The sequence below is a fragment of the Anolis sagrei genome, chromosome X (genome assembly GCF_037176765.1).
Source record: "Anolis sagrei isolate rAnoSag1 chromosome X, rAnoSag1.mat, whole genome shotgun sequence".
Taxonomy (NCBI): Eukaryota; Metazoa; Chordata; class Lepidosauria; order Squamata; family Dactyloidae; genus Anolis; species Anolis sagrei.
The window spans coordinates 80,323,738-80,344,712 of NC_090034.1; the positions used below are offsets into that span (position 1 = coordinate 80,323,738).

General features: G+C 44.7%; 2 protein-coding genes across 2 annotated transcripts in view; one reads left to right on the plus strand and one right to left on the minus strand.

Moving 5' to 3' along the window:
• The window catches only part of GRHL3 (grainyhead like transcription factor 3), a 67,686-nt gene extending 60,622 nt beyond the window's left edge, over positions 1-7,064 (plus strand). The window contains exon 16 of the mRNA XM_060784253.2: positions 5,812-7,064. Within this exon, the coding sequence (XP_060640236.2) occupies positions 5,812-5,926 (115 nt within the window). The 3' untranslated portion in view covers positions 5,927-7,064. The remainder of the gene's footprint in view (positions 1-5,811) is intronic.
• Positions 7,065-12,577: 5,513 nt separating this feature from the next.
• The window catches only part of STPG1 (sperm tail PG-rich repeat containing 1), a 59,251-nt gene continuing 50,853 nt past the window's right edge, over positions 12,578-20,975 (minus strand). Inside the window, exon 9 of the mRNA XM_067460581.1 lies at positions 12,578-13,586. Within this exon, the coding sequence (XP_067316682.1) occupies positions 13,510-13,586 (77 nt within the window). The 3' untranslated portion in view covers positions 12,578-13,509. The remainder of the gene's footprint in view (positions 13,587-20,975) is intronic.

Genomic DNA, 20,975 nt, shown 5'->3' on the forward strand with positions numbered 1-20,975 from the left:
TTAAAAGGCAGGCACGGCACGTCCCCCCCCCCCCCCCCGGCCCCTCCAATATGTATTCTAATCAGTCAGCCTGGCAAATTATCAAAGAACTCTTCTTAGCTGATGAGCTTTCAGCCTTTTAATGTAATCAATGCAAATGAGTTTATGTATTTCTCAGGCATCCATATAGTGTAGATGCCTTTCCCTAGCATGATAAATGTTAAGTGAACATGCATAATTAGAAAAGAAATGCCACCCTTAATCTTTTACTCTGTTACTCCCCATTCTCCATATATTTCATTATAAACTTCATCACTTTCACATTGGTGATCTTAGACCAATAAGTACATGCCACATTCATGGTAACTAGCTCACTTTTGGTTTACAGCAACCTTGTGAGGTAGATAACACCAAAACTGATAGCTAACCTGTACTTACCAAGTAAATACATTATAAGCATGTTACTAATTGTATTGGTTGTGTATTTTGGGTGTGTGATCCAGCATGGTTTGAGTATTGGACTGCAATTCTGAAGATCAGGGTTTGGCCATGGAAACCCATTGGGTGACACTCTCTCGGCCACTGAGGACAGGAAGGGCAGACTTCTTCCAAATAAATATTGACAAGAAAACATTTTAGGTTCTCCTTGAAGTCTCCATAAGCTGGAAATGACTTGGAGACACCTAGCAGGATGCTCTCTGGTCCATGATTGATTGATTCATTCATTGATTTGATATGATCTTCCAATAACTTGCCCCTTTACATTTTCCTAGTTTGGTATTTATATGTAACAGCAATCCAGAATTCTTGAGGATCTGGATTTATGTTTCATTGTGTTTCCAGAACATTTCTTCTCTGCTGACTCAAGTATCCAGAAGCTAAAAGCAGGAGACAAAAACTTAGCATTATATCCATATGGCTCCATGAACAAGCCAGACTCATAAGCCAGTGCTTTCATGGTTGACTTCAAATCCATGGCTTGTTGGGGAGCCATAAGACAGGAATTCTTGGTTTAGATATAATGCCAAATGCTAATCTTTTGCTCCTGGCTAGTTTATGGTTACTTTACTTGCTTCTGATCTTGAGAGGAACCAAGTGGGAACGATGAGAAGGTCTACTCAAAAACAAAAACAAATCTGCCCCAAATTCTTTGGCCGTGTGCTTAGAAGTCATTCAATATTGTGGACCTAGTTTCTGGAGTTTCTGCACTGTCCCATCAACATGGTGCTCTAGATCATTGGTCGGATCCAGGTCAAACATGGTGCCATAGCTCCTGAAAATGAACATCAGTAGATGTTTGTGGTATGCCTTCAAGTTGTTTCCAGGTTATAGCAACCCTATATGGGGTTTCTTAGAGTGTGTGGCTTGTCCAATGTAACCCAGTGGGTTTCCATAGCCAAGCAAATAACTGAACCCTGGTCTCCAGAGATGTGACCCAATGTTCAAACCAGTCCTCTTTGCAGAAAAAATGCAAAGATACAGAATGGGGGACGCCTGGCTTGAGAGCAGTACGTGTGAAAAAGATCTTGGAGTCCTCGTGGACAACAAGTTAAAGATGAGCCAACAATGTGATGTGGCGGCAAAAAAAGCCAATGGGATTTTGGCCTGCATCAATAGGAGCATAGTGTCTAGATCTAGGGAAGTAATGCTACCCCTCTATTCTGCTTTGGTTAGACCACACCTGGAATATTGTGTCCAATTCTGGGCACCACAATTCAAGAGAGATATTGACAAGCTGGAATGTGTCCAGAGGAGGGCGACTAAAATGATCAAGGGTCTGGAGAACAAGCCCTATGAGGAGCGGTTTAAGGAGCTGGGCATGTTTAGCCTGAAGAGGAGAAGGCTGAGAGGAGATATAATGTATAAATATGTGAGGGGAAGCCACAGGGAGGAGGGAGCAAGCTTGTTTTCTGCTTCCTTGGAGACTAGGACGCGGAACAATGGCTTCAAACTACAAGAGAGGAGATTCCACCTGAACATGAAGAACTTCCTGACTTTGAGAGCCATTCATCAGTGGAACTCTCTGCCCCGGAGTGTGGTGGAGGCTCCTTCTTTGGAAGCTTTTAAACAGAGGCTGGATGGCCATCTGTCAGGAGTGATTTGAATGCAATATTCCTGCTTCTTGGCTGGGGGTTGGACTGGATGGCCCATGAGGTCTCTTCCAACTCTTTGATTCTATGATTCTATGATCTTCTGCTGCTTCGGTGATGTGGCCTGGTTTCTTCCGCAGAAGAGGCGAGACGCCCTCTACTTTTGGAGGAGCATGTTTAGATCCCTGGGAATGAACTTGCTGAGGTTTTCCAGAGCAGCCTCTGAAAGCAACAGCTGTGCCTCTCAAGTGCCTCAGGTTATGCACCAAACCGCAGCCTTCTCCCCTTCACTGGCAGGTGGGGAGCATCTCCCCCGTTGCCAAGCCTTTGCTACTTGTCTTGAAAAAGTCCTCCTTGGGAAGCGCATTGATAGCATCGTTGGGTGCATCACCTTTGTGAGTCTCCCCCGCACCACCCTCCCCATCGATGCTTGGCAAGTGAGCTCATTGTTGTCCTTGGCCCCGGTCCAAGGCTCCGGCTTCAAAATACAAGCTGAGCTGCCAGAGGGTGCGCCCTATGCAGCAAGGAACCACTGCGCATGGCTTGAGACATTAATGCAAACAGAGAGTGTGGACACCATGCTGGTCATCCCACAGGAGAATAGGCCACACCGTAGCCATACCTGGCAAGTGCCCTATTTATGAGGTTTCCGCAAAGGAGCAAAAACACAAGTTCGCAATCTTTGGCTAGCACAGTGGTTCTCAACCTTCCTAATGCCACGACCCCTTAGTACAGGTCCTCATGTTGTGGTGACCCCCAACCATAATATTATTTTCGTTGCTACTTCACAACTGTAATTTTGCTACTGTTATGAATGGTAATCTAAATATCTGATATGCAGGATGTATTTTCAGTCACTGGACCAAATTTGGCACAAATACCCAGTACTTCCAAATTTAAATACTGGTGAGGTTGGGGGTGATTGATTTTGTCATTTTTTAATGCTGGAGTTGCTGGGATTTATAGTTCACCTAAAATCAAAGAGCCTTCTGAACTCCACCAATGATGGAACTGAATCAAACTGGGCACACAGAATTCCCATGACCAAGAGAAAATACTGGGAAGGTCTGGTGGACATTGACCTTGAGTTTTTTGGAGTTGTAGTTCACCTGCATCCAGAGAACACTGTGGACTCAAGCAATGATGGATCTGGATCAAACTTGGCACAAATACTCAATATGCCCAAATGTGAACACTGGTAGAGTTTGGAGAAAATAGACCTTGCCATTTGGGAGTTGTAATTGTTGGGATTTATAGTTCACCCGCAATAAAATAGCATTCTGAACCCCACCAATAGAATTGGACCAAACTTTCCACACAGAACCCCCATGACCAACAGAAAATACTATGTTTTCTTATGGTCTTTGGCGACCCCTCTGACACCCCCTCGTGACCCCCATGGGGGTCCCAACCCCCAGGTTGAGAAACACTGGGCTAGCAAGACTTGAGGTTCGAATTTGTATAGGCCTGGGAAAGAAGAGCACTTGTTTTCTTTTTTTAAAATGATTTTTAATTAAATTTTCCCAACTAATTAAAAAGAAAAGGAGCACACAAACACTAAAATAAGAAACAAAACAGAAGGATCTGAGACAAAAATAACAGTACTCCTCCCCTATCACTTCCTCCAGTCCTGCCAACCAACAATAACAATTAAACTCTATCTTCTCCCCACCTTTTTTTTTAAATAAAAAAGATGAAATTATAAAATTAAAAACTGCCTTGAGGCATCAAATACCTAACAAATGCAGCCTGGTTGTTGCAGGGAAGTACATCCAAAAGGTTGATTCAGATTGATCCAGAAAGTAGCTCAAAGAACAAGTCCTAGGGATGTCCAATTGGCAACATTTCAGGCCCTGAAGCCATAGGATGCCATTCAAGTAAAAAAGCACCACATCTTACTTATGGGGAAAAAATGCACAAGCTGAACATTATGAAGCACAGATTTTTTTTCATGTCAGGAGCAACTTGAGAAACTGCAAGTTGCTTCTGGTGTGAGGGAATTGGCTGTCTGCAAGGATGTTGCCCAAGGGACGCGCAGGTGTTTTGATGTTTTACCATCCTTGTGGAAGGTTTCTCTCATGTCCCAGCATGGGGAGCTGGAGCTGACAGAGGGAGCTCATCTGCGCTCTCCCCAGATTTAAACCACCAACCTGTTGGTCTTCAGTCCTGCCAGCACAAGGGTTTAACCCATTGCGCCACGAAGGCAGATGACATTTGTCTTTGAGATCAGGGTCATTTTTAAAGCACCACAGAACGAAGAGGGTCTTCTTCAAAGCAAACAAACTGGGGCCATGCCACCAAATTCCTGTAATTCTTCAGATAACTACACAGCCATATAAAACTCTTTTCTGCAGACTAAAGAGAAAGGAATAATGGGTCAATACGATGACAGACTGGAGAATTGCAAAATATGGCAGTAACTCGCCCAGTTCCTGGCTTCATTGGGCTGGGATTTTCCCTTTTCTATGTGAGGCTGGCTAACATTCCTTGAATTCTCACATGAATCATGACTTCTTTTAGACGTGGTCTAATGTGGAGCATTATGTGTGTGTTATGTTGTTTCCTACTTATCTGTCAGTTAATCGCAGTCTAAATTGGTGTCCAAACACCATATTTGAGAAAACGTAGAATGCAGAAAAGAGTCTTCCCCCACCCCCCACCAAGACTATGAATATATGTCAACATTAAGGATAACTGAAACCAATGTAATTTATAGCTAGATTATTCATATTACATGGAAAGTTGGGATCAGCACATATTTGCACCTTTCTTGGGGTCTTAACCATTTCTTAGGGTTTTGCTGGCAAGATTTCTATGAGTATTTTGGAGATGTTTGCCCTTGCCTTCCTCTAAGGCTGAGAGAGTGGGGCTTGTCCAAATCCAGCCGTTGGTCATCCATTGAACTTTCCAGAGCAGTGGAACTCTCTGCCTTGGAGTGTGGTGGAGGCTCCTTCTTTGGAGGCTTTGAAACAGAGGCTGGTTGGCCATCTGTCAGGGGGGAGGAGGCACTATAATGGGATTTTCCTGCTTCTTGACAAGGGGTTGGACTGGATGGCCCACAAGGTCTCTTCCAACTCTATGATTCTATGATTAATTGCCAAGCAGGGATTCGAACCCTAGCCTCTGGATTGCTAATGTTTTGAGTTATACGCTTCGCCATGTCCTTCCTCTGAGGCTGAGAAAATGTTACATGCTCAAAGCCGCACAATGGGTTTCCCTGGCAGACTTGAACCGTGACATCCCAGAACATTTCAGCCCCAAAAATTGCCCAGAAAGAGAAACAACATACCGTAATTCCTGGATCCAAAGAAAATCATTTTAATCTTGTATGACCTCTTTGTCCCCGGAATCAATCTCACTTATCCATGGTTTCACTTCTTTGCTCAGAGCCTCTAGTACAGAGACAAAGGACTCTTGTCTGCTGGAGCTAGGTGTGAATGTTTCAACTGACCACCTAGCTCCAGCAGACAAGAGTCCTTTGTCTCACCCTGGTCATTCCACAGATATATAAACCCTTTTTCCTAGTTCCAACAGACCTCACTACCTCTGAGGATGCTTGCCATAGATGCAGGCGAAACGTCAGGAGAGAATGCCTCTAGACCATGGCCATATAGCCCGAAAAAAACCTACAACAACCCAGTGACTCAAAGCTTCTCTGCAGGGAGTGTCTGATGCCAAACTATGGATGGATGAAGCTCTGTAATGTAACACCATTAACCTCTCTGCCATCCTTCCCTTGCAGAATCCTTGTCAACATGGACAACAACATCATCCAGCACTATAGCAACCACATGGCCTTCCTGCTGGACGTGGTTGAGGCAGAGGAGAAGTTCCAGGTGACCCTCAAGGAGCTCTGAAGCCCCTGATGGCTGCACGTCTGCCAGAGCCACGGACTTCAAGCTCCTCCTTCCCAGACACTGCCATCGGCCAGGAAGGCGAGACTCGAACTCGGTCCCATTTGTGGGAAGAGATTGAGAGACAGAGATGGAAAAATGGCACGGCTCAATGTGTGAAGAGTGCCTGGAAGATCTATTCGCAATGTGAACGTGGAACTTCTGCCTAGTGTGTTCTTTGTGGTTGTTATTATTATTTTATACTTTATTATTATTATTTTTATTGTTACGATCCTCTGCCAGGCAAGGGATTTGGAGCCATTGTACCCTTTCCCACTCAGGGAAAGCACTGAGTTCTGGCAGGCGGCAGAATCGGCAGGAGAACAACTCTAGCTCTTTTGGGGATCTTGGTCCTGAACCAATGATTAAGCAAGAATTGTCGGACTATTTGAAAGAAATTACAACTGCTTCGAGATGGGGGGCTCCTATCACTACAGATTAAAAGGGATTGTGTCTCATGGAGAAAAAAAAACAACAGGAAAATATCAAAGGGAAAATATGGAAGTCCCTCTGTATCCATGGATTCAATGAAAATCCCCCAAAAGCAAACTCTGATATTGCCATTTTGTGTAGGAGAGGCCATGTTACTATGCCATTGTATATAATGGGACTTGGGCATCCATGGATTTTGGTATCCACAGGGGTCCTAGGACCATACTGCAATGGATATCGAGGGTCCCTTGTACTGCATTTTGGATCACCCTTTACATGGACATAGTAAAAGCCTAAAAGCCATATCTGGAAGCACACCCTAATCGCTGTGCCAGCCTTACTTAGTTTGCCATCACTGCCTTACTTCTTGCCCTCAGAATCCTCAATGTAAATACCCCCAAAAATGCATACCTGGCGAGAGGGACTGTTTTATACATTTCCAATTCCCCCCCCCCTTTTTTTTTTGGTTTGGTTATTTGATAAATACCTAAATGTATTTGTGTAACTAGCTCTTGTTTTGTATTGAACATGACATGGAGGAAGGTAGAGCATTTCAAAACCAGGCTGCTTCACATTTTCTCAAGGTTAGCATTGTGTATTTTCCTCCTGCTTTGTTCATTTTTTTTTGTAACTTTTTTTGAATGTTATACAGTAATAAAGATTGAAAGATGGAAAGCAAGTGTGGTGTAGCATCAATTAGTGTTATACTTTTGTGAGGCATAAATACTCCAAAGATACAAATCACTTTGTTTTTGGATAATTCTATTCACAACTAATGAGTACTGGGGAGACCACCAAGAAATACCACTGCTGTAGGCTTACTTACTTATTTACTTACTTACTTAGGCGATTCCTTGTTGTCCGAGTAGGATAGTCTTCCAAAATCAGTGTACTGGTGGGTCCATAGGTGACTGTGGAGCCCTATTCTTGACCTGCGTCTTCTCCCGCAGTGAGGGCATTGGTTTCCAGGTGGAAGGCGGTTTCGGTCGGGGTTGGCTTGATGTGCCTTCCTCTTGTCACGTTTCTCTCTTTTGCCCTTCATTCATGCCTCTTCTAATTCTACAGCACTCCTGGTCACAGCTGACCTCCAGCTGGAGTGCTCCAGGGCCAGGGCTTCCCAGCTCTCAGTGTCTATGCCAGAGTTTTTAAGGTTGGATTTGAGCCCATCTTTAAATCTCTTTTCCTGTCCTCCAACATTCCGTTTTCCGTTCTTGGGTTCGGAGTAGAGCAACTGCTTTGGGAGACGGTGGTCGGGCATCCGGACAACGTGGCCAGTCCAGCGGAGTTGGTGGCGGAGGACCATTGCTTCAGTGCTGGTGGTCTTTGCTTCTTCCAGCACCCTGACATTTGCCCGCTTGTCTTCCCCAAGAGATTTGCAGGATTTTCCGGAGGCAGCGCTGATGGAATCGTTCCAGGAGTTGCATGTGACATCTGTAGACAGTCCATGTCTCGCAGGCATAGAGCAGGGTTGGGAGGACAATAGCTTTATAAACAAGCACCATGGTATCCCTGCAGATGTCCCGGTCCTTAAATACTCTCTGCTTCATTGGGGGAAAAAAGCTGCACTCGCAGAGCTCAGGCGGTGTTGTATTTCAGTGTCAATGTTGACCTTTGTGGAGAGGTGGCTGCCAAGGTAGCAGAAATGGTCAACATTTTCTAACTAGCCATCCCCTGCCATGCATTGCTGTGGCCCACATGGGAGTTCTGTGTGGGAGGTTTGGCCCAATTCTATCATTGGTGAGGTTCAGAATGCTCTTTGATTGTAGGTGAACTATAAATTCCAGCAACTGCAACTCCCAAATGACAAAATCAATTTTTTTTTGAGTGAAGGACACACATTGGGTTGTTAGATGTCTTGTGTCCAAATTTGGTGTCAATTCCCCCAGTGGTTTTTGAGTTCTGTTAATATCACAAATGAACATTACATTTTTATTTTTATATATGTTACACCATTAATCAGGCACATCAATTCACTCCCAACAAGAGATTCCCCCCAGGCACTTCCAGGCCATTGAATGCAAATCAAGGTGATCAGCTGAAACATTACCCTGGTCATTCCACAGATATATAAACCCATTTTTCCTACTTCCAACAGACCTCACTACCTCTGAGGATGCTTGCCATAGATGCAGGCGAAACGTCAGGAGAAAAATTGCCTCCAGAACATGGCCATATAGCCCGGAAAAACCTACAACAACCCAGTTACACCATTAAGTTGTATTTCTGGCATTGGAGAGGGATTGGCTGGTGACTGCTGTTCAATGTTCAATGACAGGCCAAGCTTCTCGTGACCCCAAAGGCCACCCAGTCTGACATAATTCTGCCATGGAGGAATCCACAGCGAAAGCACTCCTTTTGTGGGGAGGTGTCAGCTTGAGAAACTGCAAGTCATTTCTGGTGTGAGAGAATTGGCCATCTGCAAGGACGTTGCCTAGGTGACGCCTGTATGTTTTGATGTTTAACCATCCTTGTGGGAGGTTTCTCTCATGTCCCCGCATGGGGAGCTGGAGCTGACAGAGGGAGCTCATTTGCACTCTCCCCGGATTCGAACCTCTGACCTGTCGGTTTTCAGTCCTGCCGGCACAAAGCTTTAACCCATTGCGCCACCAAGGGCTCCCAAGCACCCCTAACAGATGGCCATACATCTTTTGCTTTAAAACTTCCAGAAAAGGAGACTCCACTGGATTCCTAGACATCATATTCCACAGTTGAAAAGCTTTTACCATCAGGAAGTTCTTCCTGATGTTTAGATAGACTCTCTTTTCTTGTAGCTTCAATCTATGGCTCCATTGTGTCCTAGTCTCTGGAGTAGCAGACAATAAGACATCCTTTCCAATATTTAAACATACCTGTTTTGTCCACTCTTAAACTTTCATCTCCAGAATAACATGCCCATCTCCCTATGCTATTCCTAAAAGGAATTAATGGCTTCCAGACCTTTAATCGTTTTGGTTGTCCTTCTCTGGACACTGTCCAGCTTCTCCATCTCCTTCTTGGCTTGCCTTGCCCAGAACTGGACACAGCATCATTCCAGGGGATGTCTGACCAAGAGAGAATACAATGGGAGCATGACTTCCCTCTATCTAGACCAGCGGTTCTCAACCTGGGGGTTGCGCCCCCCAGGGGGGTCGTTTGGCCAATTCGGAGGGGTCTGGCCTTGTGCGAAGCCTCCCTCTCCTTGCTTGCTGGCCAGCGCAGTTGTGAGGAAGATGAGGAAGGCTTCGCCCGAGGTCAGGCCTCAAGTTGAGCCACCCTCACCTGCCTTACAACCCCGCCGGCCGGCGAGGGCAAAATTCAGGGACAGGAGGCTCCTCTCGAGGCCTGGCCTCATGCAAAGCCTCCCTGTCCTCGCTTGCCATCCAGCGGGGTTGCGAGGAAGGTGAGGAAGGGTTCGCCCGAGGCCAGACCTCGAGCGGAGCCACCCTCACCTGCCTCGCAACCCCCACGGCTGGTGAGGGCAAGAGCCAGGGAAAGGAGGCTCCGCTCGAGACCTGGCCTCATGCAAAGCCTCCCTCTCCTCACTTGCCAGCCAGCGGGGTTGCGAGGAAGGCGAGGGAGGCTTCATCTCCCCTAAACCATTGTCAATTCCTCCCAACCCTCTCCAGTATTTTCTGTTTGACATGGGAGTTCTGTGTGCCAGGTTTGGTCCAGGTCTGTAATTTGTGAAGGTCTCTGTGGTCTGTGGAAGTGAGAGCTTAATTGGTTGAAGGTACTGCAAATCCCTGGAAGAAACATTAACAACCTCAGATATGCAGATGACACCACTCTGATGGCCGAAAGCGAGGAGGAGCTGAGGAGCCTTCTAATCAAGGTGAAAGATGAAAGCGCAAAAGCTGGGTTGCAACTAAACATCAAAAAAACCAAGATCATGGCAACAATAATGATTGACAACTGGAAAATAGAGGGAGAAAATGTGGAGGCCGCGACAGACTTTGTATTTCTGGGTGCAAAGATTACTACAGATGCAGACTGTGGCCAGGAAATCAGAAGACACTTACTTCTTGGGAGGAGAGCAATGTCCAATCTCGATAAAATAGTAAAGAGTAGAGACATCAGACTGGCAACAAAGATCCGCCTACTCAAAGCCATAGTATTCCCTGTAGTAACCTACGGATGTGAGAGCTGGACCTTAGGGAAGGCTGAGCGAAGGAAGATCGATGCTTTTGAGCTGTGGTGTTGGAGGAAAGTTCTGAGAGTGCCTTGGACTGCGAGAAGATCCAACCAGTCCATCCTCCAGGAAATAAAGCCCGACTGCTCACTGGAGGGAAGGATACTAGAGACAAAGTTGAAGTACTTTGGCCACATCATGAGGAGACAGCAAAGCCTAGAGAAGACAATGATGCTGGGGAAAGTGGAAGGCAAAAGGAAGAGGGGCCGACCAAGGGCAAGATGGATGGATGGCATCCTTGAAGTGACTGGACTGACTCTGAAGGAGCTGGGGGTGGTGACGGCCGACAGGGAGCTCTGGCGTGGAGTCGGAGACGACTGAACGAATGAACAACAAAACTGCAAATCCCATCATCTGTTTTCCGTATTCCCCCAAACATATTTTTTTCTGATTAATCATGATGCTTTAATTATGTTGAATTTGTAACAATGAAAACACATCCTGCATATCAGATATTTACATTACGATTCGTAACAGTAGCAAAATTACAGTTATGAAGGAGCAACAAAAATAATTTTATGGTTGGGGGTCACCACCACAACACGAGGAACCATATTTAGGGGTCATGGCATTAGAAAGGTTGAGAACTACTGGTGTAGACACTATGCTTATTGATGCAGGTGGGATTGCATTGGCTTTTTTCTCTGCTGCATCACACTCTTGATTCATGTTCAGTTTGTGGTCTGCTAAGGCTTCTAGATCCCTTTAATATGAACTGTTTCCAAGCTAGATCTCACCCATCCTGTATCTCTGCAAAGAGGTATAGACTGGCACACAACAACAATATGGCACACAACAACAATACAGACCGGAAAACTCACAGCAACCCAATATGTTCCTATTTTAAGAAAAAAGTATCTCCTGTCCTGGAGTGATTGCAGGTGTATGTGTCGTGGCACCAGGCCTGTAGCCAGGATTTCGTTGGGGGGGGGGGGCTGAATTTTTTTCAGGGGGGGTTTCGAGGGGGGCTGAGTTTCGGGGGGGGGGGGCTGAGTCTGAGTGAAAGAGGGTCTAGCCTAGCAAACCTTTTGTATCATTACCCCAATACCCCCATGCATATGGGATATATTGAGTATGGTAATCAGATCATGATATGAATAAACATAACAGTTTAAATAATGCACCAGTAAGGCCTTTTCGCGAACCACCATGAGAATTTGGGGGGGGGGGCTGAAAGCCCCCTGAGCCCCCCCCCCCCCCCGGCTACATGCCTGCGTGGCACTAAAGTTGCCAACCAGCTGTACCTCTATCTATTTTAATTTTTTTTAATCCCATGACATCTCTGGTATCTTCTGGATTGAGAGAATCAGCCGTCTGCGAAGACGTTGCCCAGGGGACGCCGGATATCTTGCAATCCTGCGAGGAGGCTTCTCTCATGTCCCCCCTGGACCGACCATTCACTCTGGACCGTGCTCTGACCTACAAGAAGCACTGCCTGAACATCAAGCAAAAAGTGGGCGCTAGAAACAATATCATACGAAAGCTGACTGGCACAACCTGGGGATCACAACCAGATACAGTGAAGACATCTGCCCTTGCGTTATGCTACTCTGCTGCTGAGTATGCATGCCCAGTGTGGAACACATCTCACCACACTAAAGCAGTGGATGTGGCTCTTAATGAGACATGGCGCATTATCACGGGGTGCCTGCGCCCTACACCACTGGAAAAATTACACTGTCTAGCCGGTATTGCACCACCTGACATCCGCCGGGAAGTAGCAGCCAATAGTGAAAGGACCAAGGCAGAGACATCTCCAGCTCATCCCCTGTTTGGGTACCAGCCAGCACGTCAACGACTTAAATCTAGAAATAGTTTTCTAAGATCTACAGAGACATTCGCTGGAACACCTCAGCAAGCAAGAGTCCAAAAGTGGCAGGCTCAAACCCAGAACCTCAACCAATGGCTGATACCAAACGAGAGACTCCCTCCTGGGCACACAGAGGACTGGGCGACCTGGAAGGCACTGAACAGACTGCGCTCTGGCACCACGAGATGCAGAGCCAACCTTCAGAAATGGGGCTACAAAGTGGAATCCTCGACATGCGAGTGTGGAGAAGAGCAAACCACTGACCACCTGCTGCAATGCACCCTGAGCCCTGCCACATGCACAAGGGAGGACCTTCTTGCAGCAACACCAGAAGCACTCCAAGTGGCCAGATACTGGTCAAAGGACATTTAATCAACTCTCGTACTCACAAATTTTGTAATCTGCTTGTTTGCTTTGTTCTGTTAGAAATGTAATATAATTTGACTGGTTGTTCTGACACGACAAATAAATCCCATGACATGGAGATGCATATTGCACAAGGGATGTGTGCATTCTTGACTCTTCACCTAGAGGCCACTGATCTCTCTCTCTTGGCATGGAAGATGGGGACATAGCTCTGGACCATAAAACTCCTGCAAGCCAGCTCAGACCCACAGCCATGCCACAGGGCTTGTGACCTCTAGAGAAGCATTAAGGAAGCAGGGAGCACAAGAAATGGCTAGTTTGGCCTGCCTTCCCAATTGCTTCTTAGCAAAATGATCTCCAAACCCACTTTCAACAGTCTTAACTTGCTTTTCCTTCATATTTGTTCTGCTGTAACCACCTACCAGCCACAAATGTTATTCTCCAAACATATGGATGGTGAAAAATTAGGCTTGGTCACATCATTCATTTTTATAAATAAATATAGGCATGAGCAATCCATCGCCAGCCTAACGCTGATCATGACATTATAATTTGATATATAGATGAGCAAAATAATGTGAATGAGATCCATTGACGCAATTGGAGGAAATGCAGGTATTTCTTTCTTTCTTCTTCTTCTTCCCAGATTACTGCATTCAGTTTTCATTTTCTTAAAGGAGTAAATGAAGATTTCAGTGTTTGCTTCTAACAGCGTCATGCAAAATAACAATAAAAATGTTCAGCCAAACCAATATTGCCGGATCCAGTGCTTTACGCTACAGGCAACCATTTATTGCTGAGATTGTAGATGAAGGATTGCTTCCGTGGAATGGGAAGGTCGTACGTCCCTGGAACCAGAAAGAGAAAGGTAAGTCTTCACTTAGAGGTTCAAGGAAGCAAGATATTATATTTTGTTTAGCAATGGCTGCAACCTCTACATTTCCTCTCTGTCATTTTTTTTGGCTTTCAGCACAAACCGCACAATTGAGTGACTTTTGCAAAGAGGGGAAAAAAATACTTCACTAGGGTGATATGCTAAGGTTTTCCTCTGACATTAAGTCCAGTCGTGTCTGACTCTGGGTGTTAGCGCTCATCTCCATTTCTAAGTTGAAGAGCCGGCTGGCATGACTGCATGGAGTGCCGTTATCTTCCCACCGGAGTGGTACCTATTGATCTACTCACATTTGCATGTTTTCGAACTGCTAGGTTGGCAGAAGCTGGGGCTAACAGTGGGAGCTCATGCCGCTCCTTGGATTCAAACCTGCGACCTTTCGTTCTGCAAATCCAGCAGCTCAGCGCTTTATTTATAATTTTATTATTATTTATTTAAAACATGTATATTCTGTCCTTCTCACCCCGCAGAGGACTCAGGGCGAAGCACAGCATATGTACGGCAAACATTAAATGCTGGGACATAAAACCATAAATATATACAAACTTATATCCACATTAAAAGTTGCTTAAAGCTGAAAGGAATAACTAGCAAATTGTATAAGATAATAATTGATATTAAGGGGGGGGGGAATAAAGGACGTAACATTAAGAGAGATATGGGAGGAAGACCTAGGAATTAGAATAAAAGAAGCGGATTGGATACAATTATGGGATCAAAGATATTTAAAGAACTTATCAATACGTGTCAAAGAAAATTATTACAAATTGGTTTGGAAATGGTACTTAACACCAGTAAAGATTGCAAATATTAATAGGAATTCCACAAAAAATTGTTGGAGAGGTTGCCAGGAGGTGGGTACATATATACATATGTGGTGGCAATGTAAATGAATTTTGGGGGAAGGTATTTGGAGAGACAGAAGCTATAATGGATATGAAGATAGGGAAAAGTGCAAGTATTGCACTGGTGTCACTATATAATGTTAAGGAATTGAAAAAACAGAGAAAGATGCAATAGATAACATGTTAACTGCAGCAAGATTACTGATAGCAAAGAATTGGAAAGGTAAAACAAACATATCAATTGAAGAATGGTATAAAGAACTACGGAAAATAGCAATAAATGATAAATTGACATGTAGGTTAAGAGTCAGGAAAGGGGTATGGAAGGAAAATGATTTTGATAAATTTTGGGGAAACTTTATTGAGAATGGCTTAAAAGAAGTAGACGGGAAATTACCTCCACAAGAAGAAATGGTATTTTGGAAAGAGAATGCAAATTGAAGTGGTTCGGAAGCGGGGGCACAGAGGTGGGGAGAAAAAAGTATAGAAGGTATATATACACTTTGGTTGATGTAATGAATCAAGGATGGAATATAAGATTATTGAAGGTATTGATGTATTGATGTATTCTGAGAAAACCAATAAAACATATTTGAAAAAAAAGTTGCTTAAAAACCATCTCAGAACACCATTTTGCCCACTGCACCACCGGGGGCTCCTAATTTCTTACAAGAAGTGCGGAGGAAAGAATTCAGCTTGGGTTGCCAACTATTTCTCCTCTGTATTGTCAAAGGCTTTCATGGCCGGAATCACTGGGTTGCTGTAGGTTTTTTCGGGCTATATGGCCATGTTCTAGGGGCATTCTCTCCTGACGTTTCGCCTGCATCTATGGCAAGCACCCTCACTACCTCTGAGGATGCTTGCCATAGATGCAGGCGAAACGTCAGGAGAGAATGCCTCTAGAACATGGCCATATAGCCCGAAAAACCGACAACAACCCAATATTTCCTCTCTCTTTGCCAGTGCTCCTGTGCCTTGAACCAGAGGGGAGACAAACAGAAATTAAGCTGGCAAAACAATGCCTTCATGTCAGGAGGAACTTGTGGGCAAAATTCCTGCCGAGAAAGGCATGGGAGCCCTGCCAACTGGCAATGCCGCATGCAAGCACATGTGAGGCATGTGGCTGATTGTTTCTTTATAAATTGAAAGCATTTTTTTTTTGTTTTAAAAGCCTCTTGTTTAGCTGACAAAGCTCCTAGAGCCACTTCCGTACAGCCAGGAAAACCTGGCAGTCCCTGCCTGTTCATTTATTTATTTCTTTACAGTATTTATCTACTGCTTTTCTCACCCCTGGGGGGACTCAAAGTGGTTTACAAAAATAATAGCAAAATTCAATGCCTTGCATACATAAACTAAATCATAAATCAACAACATATAACTAAGCATAAATTCAATAAGACAATTCAATGAGATAAGAGGATATTTAAACATGAAATATAAAATTAAAAACACCTAGTAAAAACCTTATGATTTACAGTCGTAAGAGGAAAAAGAACAGGGAAGGAAGAGGAAAGATACAGACAAAGGCCAATATCAAACAGCAATGATGACAGAGCACAACTTTTTCCAATGTCCTCGTCTTTTGTGGGGAGATGCAACTCCATTCATGTCTTTATTTTTATCTGTGAAGTGTTGAAAGTCCATATCTTTCAACACTTCATAGATAAAAATAAAGACATGAATGGCCATGGAAGATCACCGTGTGGTCAGAATGGTAATGGACACACCAGTTAAGGCAGTACAGGCAGTCCCCAAATTACAAACAAGATCTGTTCTGTAGGTCTGTTTTTAAGTTGAATTTATACGTAAGTTGGAAGAGGTATATTTTTAAGTGTAACTCTACACACACACACAGGCTTTGGATAGCATAAGGAAGGATAAACACCCCTGTGGTGTTTGTTTTGCTATCTGTGCCTCTCTGTTCAGAGGATTCACATCACTTTCTGTCCCCGTGATATTGGATTTTGAAAAAAAATGGCTTGTTGTGGAAACAAGGGTTGGAGATAAACTTAAGTGGAGACATCTTTTATTTTATTATTTACTAGCTTGGGGACCCGGCGGTGCCCAGGTTGTTTGAGAAATGCATTGTGTGCCAAGGTTGGTCTTTATCAGTTATTTATGTTGCTCGCAGTGCTCTCAGGGAGTTAGTGAAGGTACTGCGAGTCCCATGGTCCATGGTCCATCCTCTTCCAAACAGCACCAGGATGTAGAGTGGGTGATGGGGGCTCTGTGTGCCAAGTTTGGTCTTGATCAGCCATTGGATGAGGGTTGCAGCAGTCTCGGAAAGTGTGTGAAGGTAGTTCAAGTTCCATCATCCATGGTCCGTCCTCCTCGAAACAGTACCAGGATGTAGAATGGGTCATGGGAGCTCTGTGTGCCAAGTTTGGTCTTGATCAGTCATTGGATGAGGGTCGCAGAGCTCTCGGGAAGTAAGTGAAGGTACTTCAAGTCCTATCATCTGTGGTCCACCCTCCTCCAAACTGCACCAGGTTGTAGAGTGGGTCATGGGGGCTATGTGTGCCAAGTTTGGTCTTGATCAGTCATTGGATGAGGGTCGCAGAGGTCTCGGGAAGTGAGTGAAGGTACTTCAAGTCCCATCATCTGTGGTCCACCCTCCTCCAAACTGCACCAGGTTGTAGAGTGGGTCATGGGGCTATGTGTGCCAAGTTTGGTCTTGATCAGTCATTGGATGAGGGTCGCAGCAGTCTCGGAAAGCGAGTGGAGGTACTTCAAGTCCCATCATCCATGGTCTGCCCTCCTCCAAACAGCAGTAGGATGTAAAGTGGGTAATGGAGGCTCGGTGTATCAAGTTTGGTCTTTATCGGTCTTTGTTGGGGGCCACAGTGGTCCCTGGGAACCAAACCGTTCGAAAGTACTACAAATCCCATAATCTGTGGCCCATCTCCCCCCAAACTGCACCAGGACGTAAAGGGGTTCATGGGGGTTATGTGTGCCAAGTTTGGTCCAGGTGCGTCACCCGTGTTGGTCACAGTGGCCTGTGAAAGTGGCAGCCAATCAGAAAGCTGCCACATACACCTCCCACCGCATACATACATACCCACATACATACAAACACTCTCTTTTATTATATATATAGATTTATGGAACCGCTTGATAATGCAATAGAATAACGATTTGACATGGAGACGCTCACAATAATGTTTTAAAGCTTTGTACGGTTTTTATATATTTTTTATATTATATGCTACTGTTTTTAACAGAATTTCTTGACTGTTTTTACTTGTTATAATTGTTGAGGCATCGAATTGTTGCCAATTTGTGAACCGCTCCGAATTGTCTCTGGGCTGAGAGGGGCAGTATTTAAATATAGTAAATAAATAATATATAATTTGTTTTGTTTACTGCATTTATATACTGCTTTTCTCACCCCTGGGGGGGGGGGGGAACGACTCAAAGTGATGTACAACAAGTAATGGCAAAATTCAATGTCAACATATATACAAACCAAAGAATAATAACTAAAATGATAACATGTAACTATAAATTAAACCTTAAAATCATATTAAACATAGAACATAAATAGACGTCCTCGTGATTCACTCTTTCAGGAGTGAATTTCCCTTCTTAGGGGTAGATTTGTTTTCATTTCTGGTTGTCTCACTCATGTTTTTCACGATGAGTCGTTTGTAGGTCAGACATTGTCACTCGGAGACTGCCTGTAATTTGCTTTTGCCTGAACCTATGGAGAAGGGCACGGTTTTGCCTCCTTCACTCCTTGGAAATCGTCCTTTGAAGCGTTGTCAGAAAAAGGAACTTTTCCAAACTCTCTCCATAGAGAGCTGTCTTAAAATTGCAAAGTGTCTCTTTGTTGCCAAGGAAGAGCACTGGGTGGGGAAGAAACTGGGTGGCCAAGCCAGGCCAATGCCAGATTTTGTGGTTTCTATAATGATGGGAAATTACTCTGCCCCTGTCAACAGCTGACAATCCATTTGCATGGCGTTCCAATTAGTTTTCTGGGATGGGAAAGAAACCTGTCGTATTTGGCAACACACACACATCTGTCTATTCAAATGCTCTGGGGGATTGTCAGGGAAAGACTTTTTGTCCCAGCCCCAGAGCATGCTAGGGGTCACACTAAGCTCCGCAAGTGAAAGAGAATCCAAAAAGGCATTTATTTTGAAAAAATCAATTACCATATACACTCATATATCAGTCAACCTCGTGTATTAAATTGAGGGAGGGCTTGGGGGGGGTCAAAATTATGGATTCTGATGATACCTGTGGATAAGTTGCGGGCCATTCTGCAGAGACGAGAAGCCCGAAAGATGATTCCAAGAGTTAGAGGGGTTTGGTGCTTCTTTTAGGTTCTCCAAGGGTCCCGAGGGGGTGTCAGAGAGGTCGCCAAAGACAATCAGAAAACACAGTATTTTCTGTTGGTCATGGGGGTTCTGTGTGGGAGGTTTGGCCCAATTCTATCATTGGTGGGTTCAGAATGCTCTTTGATTGTTGGTGAACTATAAATCCCAGCAACTACAACTCCGAAATGTCAAGGTCTATTTTCCCCAAACTCTACCAGTGTTGTTCATATTTGGGCATATTGAGTATTCATGCCAAGTTTGGTCCAGTTCCATCATTGTTTGAATCCACAGTGCTCTCTGGACGTAGGTGAACCACAACTCCAAAACTCAAGGTCAATGCCCACCAAACACTTCCAGTATTTTCTGTTCATCATGGGGGTTCTGTGTGGGAAGTTGGGCCCAATTCTATCATTGGTGGAGTTCAGAATACTCTTTGATTGTAAATCCTGCAACTACAACTCCCAAATGACAAAATCAACACCCTGCAACCCCACCAGTATTCAAATTTGGGTGCATCGGATATTTGTGCCAAATTTGGTCCAGTGCATGAAAATACACCCTGCATATCAGATATTTACATGACGATTCATAACAGGAGCAAAATTCCAGTTATGAAGTAATAACGAAAATAATGTTATGGTTGGGGGTCACCACAACATGAAGGGCCTTATTAAGGGGTCGCAGCATTAGGAAGGTTGAGAACCACTGCCGTAGACCATGGTATCCTTCTGGGTCGCCTTGCAAGGATGGAGTTTGGGGGTACTGTTCTGCAGTGGCTCCAGTCCTTCCTTGAGGATCGCACCAAGAAGGTGTTGTTGGGGACTCCTGCTCAGTCCCACAGCCATTGTCCTGTGGTGTCCCACAGAGCTCAGTATTGTCTCCCATGTTGTTTAACATCTACATGAAGCTGTTGGGTGAGATTATCCGAAGTTTTGGAGTTCGATGCTATCTGTATGCAGATGACATCCAACTCTATTGCTCCTTTCCACCAGATGCTAAGGAGGCTGTCCAGGTCATTAACTGGTGTCTGGCTGCTGTGACGGTTTGAATGATATTGATATTGACAAGCTGGAATGTGTCCAGAGGAGAGCGACTAAAATGATAAAAGGTCTGGAGAACAAGCCCTATGAGGAGTGGCTTAAGGAGCTGGGCATGTTTAGCCTGAAGAAGAGAAGGCTGCGAGGAGATATGATAGCCATGTATAAATATGTGAGAGGAAGCCACAGGGAGGAGGGAGCAAGCTTGTTTTCTGCTTCCGTGGAGACTAGGACGCGGAACAATGGCTTCAAACTACAAGAGAGGAGATTCCATCTGAACATGAGGAAGAACTTCCTGACTGTGAGAGCCATTCAGCAGTGGAACTCTCTGCCCCGGAGTGTGGTGGAGGCTCCTTCTTTGGAAGCTTTTAAACAGAGGCTGGATGGCCATCTGTCAGGGGTGATTTGAATGCAATATTCCTGCTTCTTGGCAGGGGGTTGGACTGGATGGTCCATGAGGTCTCTTCCAACTCTTTGATTCTATGATTCTATGATTCTATGAGGGCGATCAAACTGAAGTTGAATCCTGACAAGATAGAGGTCTTCCTGGTCAGTCACAAGGCAGAACAGAGTATAGGGTTACAGCCTGTGCTAGATGGGGTTACACTCTCCTTGAACTATATGGGCATCTACACTATAGAATCAATGCAATTTGACTCCACTTTGGCTCAATGCAATGGAATTCTGGAACTTGTAGTTTGGGGAGGCACCTGTACTCTTTGGCAGAGGAGGTGGAAAACCATGTGAAACTACAACTCCAAACTACCACTGAACGAATCCTGTGTGGGCGTTGACTTGAAGGCGCACACATTAATAATGGCTCTACTCTAATCAGGAGCAGCTCTTATGTCAAAGTTTGCTGGCGCTGTGTTTTTAAAAGCCTCAATCCTCAGTTTCTGTGGACAGGGCAGGTCCAAAATCTAAAACTAACAAACAAAAGTGCTGAAAAAGCCCCATGTGAATATAGCCTCAGCTGTGGCTGATGATAAGCAAAGCTAGCTATTAAAGCCACTTCCCAGTTGGGCAAGTCAGCGATGACTCGGTTTCGTGAATCAGGGCCTGTCATCTTCCTTCCCCTCTTAAAAGGCCATCCACCCTTTTCTTGCACACCCCAAAAACAATTGGAAAAAGATGATGTTGATTT